This window comes from Dicentrarchus labrax, unplaced genomic scaffold (genome assembly GCF_905237075.1).
Source record: "Dicentrarchus labrax unplaced genomic scaffold, dlabrax2021, whole genome shotgun sequence".
Classification (NCBI taxonomy): Eukaryota; Metazoa; Chordata; class Actinopteri; family Moronidae; genus Dicentrarchus; species Dicentrarchus labrax.
The window spans coordinates 18,120,603-18,133,889 of NW_026136704.1; the positions used below are offsets into that span (position 1 = coordinate 18,120,603).

The 13,287-nt window shown below is 37.8% G+C and overlaps 1 protein-coding gene and 1 long non-coding RNA gene across 6 annotated transcripts in view; one reads left to right on the forward strand and one right to left on the reverse strand.

The window, feature by feature from the left end:
* LOC127362714 (cGMP-inhibited 3',5'-cyclic phosphodiesterase 3A-like) overlaps window positions 1-13,287 on the reverse strand; it is a 52,375-nt gene that overhangs the window by 23,179 nt on the left and 15,909 nt on the right. The window contains exon 3 of one of the 5 annotated variants that reach the window (XM_051398794.1): window positions 3,141-3,191. The exons of 3 other annotated variants lie outside the window; for them this stretch is intronic. In XM_051398794.1, coding sequence (XP_051254754.1) covers window positions 3,141-3,191 — 51 coding nt within the window. Of the gene's footprint in view, window positions 1-1,024; window positions 1,098-3,140; window positions 3,192-13,287 lie in introns of those variants that run through there. One more of the 5 variants, XM_051398796.1, reaches the window with a different exon arrangement.
* LOC127362726 (uncharacterized) lies at window positions 1,473-4,199 on the forward strand. The gene is made up of 3 exons (XR_007884505.1): window positions 1,473-1,619; window positions 3,875-3,966; window positions 4,124-4,199. It is a non-coding gene; the product is annotated as an uncharacterized LOC127362726 (long non-coding RNA).

Below are 13,287 nucleotides of genomic sequence, written 5' to 3' on the forward strand. Positions count from 1 at the left end.
GATCAGGCATAAAGGCAGATGGTGAGAGCACAGAGAAAGAGAGAGATAAAGAGAAAAAGAGCGACAGAGAGATAGCGCAAGAGAAAGAGAGTGATGGACACAGAGAAACCGAGGAGCCCACAGGCAGGCTATGGCCAGTCAAGTGAAAAGAGAATGGCTAACTCTAGCAGGCCAGCTGAGCTCCTCCACAACCAAATCCACAACAACTGTAAATACAGCACTACAGTGAGGAGCTGCCCATTGTTTCCAACAGTATGGAAAAATTGTAAAATATGTAGAAAAGCCTATACACCTATCCCAGCTTTTAGATTTAACGCTGAAGCAGTAGTAGCCAACAAAGCAATGCCAGAGGCCAAGTTCATGTTCTGGATACAGGAGGATGATTACAGAATTGCAAACAGGCAGGAAACAGTTACAGGATTGAGGATCAGGAGCGCCTCACGGTTGCAAGGCTATTAATCCTTAACAAATGTATCTATTGATTTGGTAATAATGACTAGCAAAGTATGTGTTTTGGAAGGAGCGTGGGTTAGCTGAGGCGTGTTTCCAGAGCTGGCCAAGATGTATGAACACCTTTCTCTCATATTCACAATGTGCAAAGGCTGACGCTAACACGAAATCAATGGATATCGATGCAATTGTTCTCTAAGTTTGAGCTGATAATGAAACTATGCAAACCATTTTGCTGGTGAGACACAACACACATGTAACACATAGATAACTCATCCATAGGACATGCTGTTTAACAAATAGGCCCCATCTCAGAACAATAGTGACAGCGAATCCCTCAACAGTGACTTCACTCTCCTGCTTACGAACACCAGTCTCTCACATGCGTAATTGACCTAAAAACTAGGCTGTATCAAGAAGCTTAATTTAGACATTGCTTCAAGTTGTCCTATTTAAACCATCTCATCATTACTGATTAAATGGCACTCCTTTCTCACACAGACAAAGCGCATGTACACGCACATACAACACATCCGCACTGAAGATAGAGACCCCAGTTAAACCAATACTGAACCTGTTTAGGAGGATGTGTATTGTCCTGATGCCGTCCCATGATACTTGCTGAGTGCCTTCTCTGCATCATTTGTGTTCAGTTTGAACACAACCACTCAATCCCAATCTTCCTATCTAGATTCCTATAGATACAGCTTTATGCTCTTTCCTTCCTTTAATCCTATAGTTCAAATATCACGTGCATAAGAGCCTCAATCCAAAGCAACTGACATTTCAATAATGTATCACACAAACACTCCCTTGCCCTCTCCTCTCCTCTGCTCTCTTCCTCTCTGCTGCTTCCAGAACCTCCCTCTGTCCTCTCACCCGCCCCTGCCTCTGCATCTGCCAATTGCAAATGTTCTCCGGTGGCTCCAGGATGAGAAGACCTGCAGTATCAGTTGTATTGAAAATACCTGGTTGCTAGGATACATCAGGACAAAGATCAAAGTGACTCGTCTATGAACCATAAAATAGTTGTTCGGGGCTCAGTTGGCCACAGTTATACTACGCCCACTACTTGTCAAGTGTTTCCTGTGATAGCAGGTGATGCATGACAACCGAGCAGAGAGTAATGTGTATTATCAGAACAGGGCTTTCTACATCAGGAAACTGAGGTACGTATTGATTCATTAAAAGTCTGATGATGGCAGGTTTGTTGTTGGCCAAAGCTGAAGCTGCATGTCCAGTGTGGAGGAAATTATGGATGATTTAAATGAAAAAAGCTCATGTTTTACAATCTGGGAGCCATGGAAAATCAAAAACTGTGATATCTAAGGTTAAAATATTCACTGATTAACTTTTTCTCAAAGTTTATCTGAATTAACTTGGATATTTATGATCTATATTTACTTTGAATTGCATGCTTATGACAATTAAAATAATTTGCTCTGCCTGTGACCTATTCAACAAGCAACATTTTGTGTTTCACCATTTCAATAACAATACTGGTTACTAGAATTTATGAAAATGTGGTAAACATAATTTACAATCTCATCGAAAATAAAACACATGCAAACCATCTGGCAATAAAAGGAGGTAATAAGAAGAGACGTGACAGGCCCACCCACTGGAAGTTAATAGAAATCTGAACCAGTTGTTCACAAACTTCTGATGCACTCCCCCCTTTGGATTTAGAAACTTTTTTACCAACAATCTGGGGAAATTTTGTGACAAATTGCCAAGCTGAGCATTCTCTTATTAAAATAACATTATCATTTAGATGAACTGCATGTCTCCTTTTACATTGAATTATGTTTGTGAAAGTGAAAATTGCAAGTCAAACTCAAGGCAGCAACAGTTCTTAGAGACAAAAGACGCAAGGCGCTCACGATATGAATGACACCCTAGTCCAAGATCATCATCATCATCATCATCATCATCATCATCATCATCATCATCATCATTTTTCTTCATTATGGGTTTTGACTGACATGAATCCTCAATGAGCATTGCCTGTTCTTCTATTTTGTACTTTACATCTCTGATTAAATCTTCCTAACCTGAATCTTGATTGGTTTGTAATGGTGAAAGCCCTCTTTGGTTTTTCCCACCCGAAGTACTTCTGCCCCGTTTGAGAACCACTTAGATAAGCTAAGGTAATGCATTAGTAATATGTTTACATTAACATTGAATCAACTGACTCCCAGTTATGTGATGTCATATATATATACATATAACCTTTCAACAGTCTCCATTTGTGACCTGAAAATGTATAATGCTATCTGTGGTAATATATTTACAATAAAAAAAATTGGGATAAAAATAGGTCCAAAATCTTAGCGAATTCTGGCAGAATTAAAACTCCAGCTGAAAAATGGCAATCAAAATACCTAATAAAAAAGTTATTCAGCTAACATTCAAGATTGACATAATCTTAAATATATTTTATATATAGATATTAAATAGTCAAAATATATTATTGTTAAAAAAAAAAGCTTAATGTTACGACGACAAAAATTTACACAAATCTACAGCTATTCCGGCATTCAGCCGAACAATCGTCAAATTGTGAACTAATTAAAATCAGTTGTTTAAAAATGCCCCACAGCAATGACTCAGTGCTATTCTACTACATTTAGCTGAGAAAAAAATTATGCCAAACACGCACACATCCTTATCCTCTGGGCTGCACTGACCTGGGATCTGCTCAGGGCTCTCTTGTAGTCCCATTCTGGCTGGCACATAATCTAGAGATAGAAGGAAACAGAAGCTACTGTCAGAGACCTGTCCACTCCAAAACACTACACAACACTATCTAAGCACAGAACTTATTTTTTTCTTCTTCAGCTGTCTCTCATTTATTTCCTCCTCCCTCCATCCCACTTTCCGTCAAACCGTCTAAAAATAAAAGAAGAGCAGGCGGTGCTGATGAAGAAAAAAAGAAAAGAACACATCAACCTTAATGCTGGAGGGCTGATCTACATACGGCTCCCTTCCTCTACCACCCTATATCTGTCCCCCTCGCTGCAGTTATTTTCCATTTATTGTTCAATAAGACAAAACTGTGATTCAACTTCACAGTCAGACAATGAGTTTCTGAGTGGCTTTCTTTAAATACAACCAAACTTTGACGTTTTTGGAAGGCACCTTTAACAGAACTAGCAGTTTCCTCCAGCTTCCAGTATTTGTGCTGAGCAAGACTAAAAACAAGACGTACCAGAGTAATCTCTGTACTGGACGAGAAAATATGAAACTGATAGTTTCAACTGATAAGATTACCAGCAAGGGTATTTCCCAAAAAATAAGAGGGGTCATTTAAAGGTGCAGGAGACAATAGTGGCACCAAATGTCAGCAAGTGGTAGTTGAATTCGGACACTTGCAGAAATAATGGAATGAGCTCCTCTGACCTATATTTTATGTTACTAACAGTTGGTGTAATGGGGATGAAGAAGATGAAGAAGAGCGAAAAATGGAAAGAGCATGATGAGGAACAACTGTAACAATTGCTGTGTTGAAGCAGGGTGAGCATTTTCCACTTTACTTTTGATTAATGTAGCCTACACAGAAAGGGCTTCACACTCGTTATAATGAAAGCAGAGGTTAATTTGGAAGCTATGGCATTGTGGTTGGATGCTCTTCTGGATTTGCATTAAATCATTTTGGTTCCTTGCCTTACAGGGTCTGTCAACACAACTATGAACAAAGGCTGACACAATAATCACCGGCATGTGACCTTGTAGATTTAAAACTAGATTTAAAACTGTAACTGAATAGTCAAGCCAGAGTAAGTATTACAGTTTTTTTGAGTTAGAAGACTGAACAACTACTGAACCAGCGAGGGAGGCTGAATGGAGGACAACTGCGAGATAAATAACCGCATGTGTGTGCATTTGAGCTACAATAATATGTATTTATATAGAGAGTCAGTTTTAAAAATAAATGAATATATGGACAAAGTTATCAATCATATTTTATATCTCTTTTTTCAGATTTAAATTCATGCATAATGATGATAGCTCACATTCATTTAGCGAGACAGTACATTAGTGCACACTTGAATACTATTATTCTTGAAAATAATCACTGCAACCTTTAAAAGTGTTGGTGGATGACACATTTCTATTGCATGTTGCAGGTAAACTGCCCGACAAGATTAAACCTACAGTCTCAACAATGGCTACTACACAAAAGTGAAGAGATTTTTTGCTTGTCCTACGCAGAGAATTAGCTTCAGCTGGTCATTTAGCTCATTTGTCATTTCTGCTGGACATAAAATAAAGTCTACCCTCCTTAATGAATGAATGTGGTTGTAACAAGCACTGTGAACTTTATTCGACCAAAAGTCTTAAACACATTCATGTGAAGGTACGCTTAACGTTACATTTATTTTAATGCTATGCGTAGCTTTGGCTTCCTTTTAATTGACTCCATATATTCACATACACATATTGATGTGCATAGTATTTCTTGCGCAAAAGGAAATGGGTACTTTTAATAACAAATATCACTTAATTTTTGATAATAATAATTATTATTGAATAACAGTGTGCATGTCCATGTCCTGTGAGTGTGTGTTGCGTCTGTGGACTGCCCTAGCTGTCACAGTTGGTAGGCTGATGCATAAAATGGCATAAAGTGAGTTGACCTGACAGTGCAACTGTCATGCAGTGGAGATGACTTTGCATCTTGAATGGCAGATGAGATAATCTGCCTAATACTGCGGATTCATGTTTTATGTGAGCCCCTCAGGATGGGAGGGAGGTTGTTTGGAAAGAATAAAAGCACTGTGATGCTGAATCACACTCAACTCCTTGATCGTGTAAAATACTCCATCTTGGAGTACTGTGTGCACAGTTCTTTTTTTGTTTGTTGATAATGTTTGTTTAAGAGTCTGGTAAACAAGGTGCTATATAAAAGCAATAATGCAGTTGCAAGTGCTGCAGCATTGCAAAAGTCAGACTTGAGAAAATCAAATGAGTCTCCTTTCTCTCTATTACAATCTACACACACATTTGAGCTACTATCATTTACCAAGGCTCTTAAATCCTCCTTTGTGCTCTGCTGTCCCTTGATGGCCTCCATTACGGCTCAAATACACTTCTCATGTCAAGTCTGTAAGACGCTTGGAAATCACAGAGGCCTAATGCACTTCTGAGCCACATAATCTTTGACAGCTCCATCGTTCACTCTTAAGTAGACTGCTACTAATTTCACTCACGCAAATATAAGCACAGCTTCATATAAGCATACATGAAATGTTAATGTTGTGTGCAAATAGGGATGGTCCATTTTCACGCACACACACACACACACACACACACACACACACACACACGCCTGCAGGGGGAGCTCTTTTTGTTTACTTGAACACTGCTAGTCTCAGGGGTGTTTTTGTGGTATGCTGAACTTAAAACTGTTCACAGGGAGAAGACTCCTTAATGTGTTAAATCCATACATTTTAACATAAAGCTGAGCAAAAACGCATCTGACTTAAAAACATTGATGATTTTATATAATCATGGTGATATGTTACTTTTTTAAATAAATAACTGGAATGGACACACATTATCTCTGAATTCACAAAAGTTAACAAAATTAATGGCAGAAGAGAAAATCTTGTTATATTCACTTTACACAAAAATCTTTCAGGTTCAAAGGATGCTGGATCCCATCCCAGCATGCACTGGACGGACTGCACCCTCAGCAGGTCACAACACAGACACCAAAACATGCAACATGCAGGAATTTTAAAACATCCAAAAACACTAAAACTCTATCAAGAGAGTACCAGTGATCCAAGTGTGGTCATACTACACACCACAAAACAATTAATTTGTAACAATCAGTTACAAATTATCAGCATAGTCCTAGAGAGGCATTACTGAGCAGACGTTACACTATAACGTAAGAAACATGAAACACTGCAGTCTATTATTCATGTTATAAATGAGTTACAGTAATTCGGTCTACTGCTAAATGAAGTCTTGTGCTACATGCCCTTCATCAGTCTCATTATTGTAACAATACAGACACCATTCAAAACCATAATCACATAGCTTTTCAGATGTAACCCACTTTTATAAAAAATAAAATAAAATAACTGCCTAAAAGCTAAAAATAAATAAAGAAATTTATTTGGCAGCCCTCTAGGCTTAAAGAAAACATCCTTGTTTTGCATTGTACAAAAATTACTACTTTAATCCACCACAGGTACAACATGGAAATAAAATGTGTGTACTTTGACATCCTCTTTTTTCCTCAAACTGCTCTTTTAAAGTACTTTACATGAAGTCCACTCTGTCAATGTGAAACTATTTGGGATTGTTAACAGGATTTGTAGACCTTGTTGTGGCTTCTTATTTAAACTAGACTACCAAACGACTGCATATTATGTTGCGCTATAATACCAAATAGGACAAAAGGTCTGTGAGTCTATCTTTACACACACACACACACACACACACACCCACACACTTGAACACACACAGAGGCACACGAGTGCCTACACGTGCACCGACACACACATTAACACACAAGCTCTCTGTTTGTCACGACTCAGACACTCCAGTACTGAAGAACCCAGCAAGCCAGACCAAAACCCCTACTGGCCAGCAACTGTTCTTACTAGAGCCCAGCTGAGGCAGAAAAAGAGACAGGAGGGAGGGACATGACACATATATGGAAAAAGAGACAGAGAGAGAAAGAGAGAGAGAGGAATAGTTCCTCTATTATTACATTACCATAATGAATTACTATATAATGTGAATGATTGAAGTAAAAACAAAAAAATCATCTCACCTTACCTCTCACTAGTAATATTTTTACTGATGTAAACCAAAAAAGTTTTTCATTGCAATTTGCTTGGAAAAACCAACATTTGTAAAACGATAACATTAAATGATCAAATTGTCACAACCCAATTCCCCAAATGTAATTATACAATAAAATACTTAAGTATTTCCCATCTCTGCTGTGATAAGACAAGGTTAGACGATCTGTGGGAACTCCTTTCATCTCATCTTATCTTAAACGCCATCATGCTCAATCAATGCTCCCTGTTGTAGCATGTCATTTTTCAGGCTTCTGACAAAGGCTCATTATTGAAGTCAATTTGCTTCTACTGTGTTTTTGCTCAGTAGCCTAATTTTGTTGAGATCTTCGTAGTGCAGTAAACGCAGATCGCTTCACTGATGGTCCAGCACTTCATGTTTTCTATACAAATTGGTTCATAGTGACCCCACTCAACACAGCTTGCTTGCCAAATGTATCTGGCAAAGCTGCCTGTGTATGCATAGTTTGCCTGTGTGTGTTTATGAGAGAGGGAGAGTGTGTATGGGGGTGGGGGGGGACAGAGAGAGGGAAAGAGAGAGCTAGAGAGAGAGAGAGAGAGAGAGAGAGAGGAGGGGAGGGGGGTGGGGGACTCCTGGGACTTCTGGGCTGGATGATGATGACTCACCCACCCACACAATCACACATGTGAATTAAGACATGCACTCATCACCCTCATCACTCAAAACCATGTTAGCGCTGCTCACTGATGCTAATTGTTCCCAATCAGCGTATCAGGGGGTCCTGTCAATGCACTGTGAAACCAGACCACACCAGTGATTGCTTATTGATCTCATTACACAGTAACGTCACTCCTTCAAAGCAAGTGTGTGTGTGTGCACATGTGTGAGGGGCCGACTGGCACATCCATCAGAGCTCTATACCCCGACACTACAGCTAATATTAAAACTAAGGACGATCTGAGCATGTAATCAATACAAAACATGAACGTGAGTCAGCAGCCATGTGAGGTGGTATTCAGACACAGCTGTACTTTGAGCTAAATGCTAACATGCTCCCAATCAACAACATGCCAATGTGCTAATTAGCAGCAAACAAACAGTTTAACAGAGGCTGATGATGAAAATGTCTTTTTGCTGGTATTTGATAAAAGTATTGCGTGAAATTTCGACCTGATGATGGTGCTAGAGTACGGAGCCCCTAAAGGGACATGAAAAAAAAAAAATGAAACGTTTCTAGTGAGCACTAGATAGTATCTTGTGCTCACTAGATCCGTATCTAGTGCGCACTAGATCCGTATCTAGTGCGCACTAGATATGGATCGAGGTTGGCTCATTTAAATATTAAAATTAGCCATGTGTTAATAGGTCACAACACGAAAATGTAACCAATGAAATTACTTATTTTGACACACATTTTAAGCCAATACGTATTAAACTAACAAGGTAATGTGTCAAAAGGTGGACTGTTTTGTTATTTTCTCAAAAGGAGGACAGGCATTTAAATGCGGACTGTAACAAAAAGGTTACAGATTAATTTACATTTATTTTTTACTTACAGACAAATTAGTTTAATACTCATTTGAATATTAAAATTAGCCATGTGTTGATTCACCACAATATGGATAGTATCTAGTGCGCACTAGATAGTAGTAAGTATTGGCTTAAAATGTGTGTCAAAATAAGTAATTTCATTGGTTACATTTTCGTGTTTTGACCTATTAACACATGCCTAATTTTAATATTTAAATGAGCCATGTGCTGATTCGCCACAACACTCCATCCATAGGATCTAGTGCGCACTAGATCCGTATCTAGTGCGCACTGGATCCGTATCTAGTGAGCACTAGATACTATCTAGTGCGCACTAGATCCGTATCTAGTGCGCACTAGATACTATCTAGTGCGCACTAGATCCGTATCTAGTGAGCACTAGATACTATCTAGTGCGCACTAGATCCGCATCTAGTGAGCACTAGATAGTATCTAGTGCGCACTAGAAACGTTTGATTTTTTTTTTTTTTTCATGTCCCTTTAGGGGCTCCGTAGTAGAGAGAGAAGATAGAGAATGTCATTGGCAATACCAAAAACAGCAATCTGTCAGTAGGCTTTAACATGTGGGCACCATGAATGTTTGTATATAATTTCATGGCAATCCATCCAATAGTTTTTGACATGTTTCACTCTGGATCAAAGTGCAATCGACCAACATTGCCATCCTCTTAGCCATGCTGCTTAAAAAGGTACATGGCCAAAGAAAAAAGAAGCAATTTAAACGTAGTTTAAGAGATTGTTAAAAATCTTCTACGAACTATATTTCACCATAAAAGGACAATTTCAGTTTTTTTATTTTAGAAATCATTTATGGGTAGTTTCCCCCAAAACGGCAAATTTAAATAGTCTTTTATTGCTCAACACATTTCATGTTCTTTGGTATATTTGAGAATATATCCATATGTATTGATGCCAGCAGTGTTAATAGTGCACAGAATTACTAAGACTCACAACGACCCTAACTATACCTTTACACTACCTCTATACCGCTCTCCAATTGTCTTTCATGTTTTATCTCAGGGCATTCCCAGAAGTCACAAAATGACTTGTTTACAGTAGCTATGAATAAGTACAAGTAGACTAGATAGCAGGGGGAAAGAGCTTTCAAAAGCCTTTCTCTCAATGTGTACATGTGTACAAATGAAACATTTCACACTGACAGTATATATATATATATTGTATATATGTATATATATATGTATATAAAATATTAGGGTTTGAATAGTATAAAGCAAAACTATTTTAATCATTAATTTGTATCACTACCATTTTCTGTCCCCTGTAAATGGATTGCATTTATAGCCTCAGGCGTGCACACACACACATAAGTGTGCGTGGTTCACAGCGGAGTTGCATGACTAAGCCTTTGCATGTAGCCTACTGTCAAGTAAATGCATGCATGCCTCTGTCAGCAAATTCAGATTTGTACATCTTATCTTTGTGATGGCCTTCTCATGTGTGACACATGAACAATTCACAGTGGGTTTGCAGTCGCGTGTGATCATGTAGCATGATGGCTTGTATCATTTGATGTGTTAAATGTTAATTATGTTAATAATGTTAAAATAAATGCACCCAGAGTAATTAGACAACATGCTCCCAAGTTCAACACGATGTTAATGAAATCACATGGGCATTGAAAAGGACCTGAAGAAACACCTCTTTAAATGTTGAGTATGTCTGTTCTTCAAAAGGCAAAACCAGTAATCAATAAGTGATCAATAGCAGTAAAAATAATATGGTGTTCCTGTTTGACAAAATGTTCAAGACCATTATTTCACATTTGGCATTTTATGATAATGTTGCACAAAAACCATCCTCAGGATTTCTCTTAAGATGTTAATTTTTCCATGTGCACTAATGATGTATTCAATCAAATGACACTTGACAAATGACAGGGTTGCTATTTCCAACTCAGCTGAGGATCAACACGCATCTTGGCAGCTCTGTACAGCTTACCGTCAATTTCAGCTCAATGGATTGGTTATCTGAACCGACAAAATAAACACAATACTGCAGCATATAAAACCATGTCTTCCTAGCACAGGAGTTGACAGAACAAACAGGGAATAAACACTAGTAAATATAAGACCATTAAATAGCTTATCAGGGGAAAAACTTGTGTTGGTAAACATAAATACAGTCTGTAACAGCAGATATGGCAAAAAACATGATTGGACCGCAGTGAGTGGAATTGTTTTATATATATTGCTGTGCAGTTGGACTCCACAAACAAAGAAACTATAGATAAGTGCCAACCAGCAAATTTTCTACATAATTTTCCCCAATATCTATGTAATTTACCTACCTTAATTATGGGTAATGTTTCAAATCAATAAACAGGACTGCTTTATGGCAATAATGGATTTAAAGCATTATCCTTGGGATATAAATACCTTGTTTTTTCAGGCTTTTAACTCACTGGATGAAAAAAAACAGACATTCCTATCTTGTTATTTTATCTGCAAATTGTTTTATTTCTGAATTGAATTTTTAGATTTAATACATAATGATTACTTTGACAATATCAAATTACATATGATGTATGTATCTATGATATCTTTATATCTTTTTGTTGGCCATTTGTGCAATTAAATATGATCTTTTGACTTGCAGACTTTGGCATTACTAGCTAAATTTGTAGGAAACAACTAAAACCTGTGCAAATGATATGACTCTATTACAGTGAATAAATGAGAGAATGATAATGCATAAACACAACACTGAAGAGTAACAATATAATAATAAGAGTACAAATAATAACAAAACATTCAAATGTAAAAGTATACCATTCAAAATAGTAATGGTAACAGTGTGCAATCATATTCTTCTTGCACTACTTGTCATCTTTACTTCACTGATTTAGCTGCCTAACACGCAAACAGGGCCGTCATGCATGCACAAAACTCATCTGAAAAACAGACACACACCATTTCATCCCAGTCTTCCTCCTCCCTCCCTTCCTCCCTCCAAGGGTCCACGGCTAAGTGGAGTGTTTTTCCCTTGCCTTGTTGTACCCATGTTAGGCTACTGACGCCAGCTTGTCATTCTCTCCTCTTATTACTGTGAGACGGGAGTGCGTCACAGCTCCCACAACCCACTTCTCTCTGTCAGCTTTCTGCTCTTGCTGATTGACAGTGACATTGCCGGGCGTTAGCATTTCAGGCTGAATCCCATGGGAACAACGTGAGCATCCAGACACTGGTCTTCCATTTGGAGCTGCATGCATAATGACTTACATCCCATTTTGTGTCTGTACTTCAAGGTTTTCAATTTCATGTTTCCCCTGCAAATTCTTCCAGATGATACTTTTTAAGGAAGATAACTGATAACAGACATTACTTCTGGAGCAACACTTTCTGTCATACTTTAGATTTAGACTTGTGCAACATTTCAGCTTTGAGCTAAATAAATTTATTTTAATGAGTGTTCCATTGACCCCGAGTAGGAATGTAAAGATATATTGAGAGACAGTTAAACTGTCTACTTTTGATTTTGCTTGTTCAACGTCCGATGTCACTCGCGCCAGAAGTTGTATCAAGAAAAGAGAATACGCATTGTTTTGCACAGTTTATACCCTACTTCAGAAATTAAAAAAAGGATTCTATAATTTAATGAGGAAAATATAAGAGAAAATATATTTTGTAGATTTGATATAAAGGAATCTTTTCAGTCATAGTTTGTCGTCAATTTCATTTTGTTCAAATAAAATGTGAGAAAATCACATTGTGAACCCGCTATTGTGAATTGTATTGAATTGTGAGTTAAGTGTATCATTATATCAGCAAAGTGTAAAAAAAACACATATAATTCCAATATAATCGTTCTCATCATGCTGTACTTAAAAACATAAAGAGGGGCGCCCTGGTGGCTCAGTTGGTATACAGCTGGCGCCCCATGTACTAAAGGCTGTATCCTTGCAGCAGCTGCCATGCGTTTGAGTCCAAACTGTGTGGCACTTTGCTGTGCATCATCCCCTCTCTCTCCTCCCTTTCTTGTTTATCTTGTTATATCCTGTCAATAAAGGCAAAAAAGACCTCAAAATACATTTTAAAAAATAATAAATGAAAATATGTAAAAGATATTGAGTTAATAACTTGTGCAGCAGCTACTGTAAAAGCACCATAATATATACCTAAAATAGCCCTATATAAACCATTTTAAAAAGTATGGTCCGTCTAGTTTGTGTCTTTTAGACTTAATTCCTCAATTGACAGTAGCTTCCCAACTGTATGTAATTATTTTGCTGATTTATGATGCAAAATAAAACATAAAGTTTAGAATCATAAGATATACAAAAGGACCTGCCATCGGCCCCGAACAGAGTGTTTGTTGTTACAATCTATCCATGGTGCATTATTCAGACAACATACAGCAGTGTTGATATTTTTGTGGAGGTGGTTGCAGTTTTCAGAGCCAGTTCTATCAAACGCAGGAGCTCATTGCATGATGTGAAAGGACTGGCTTCACATGAATAAGCTGTCTTTATCAACAGCAATC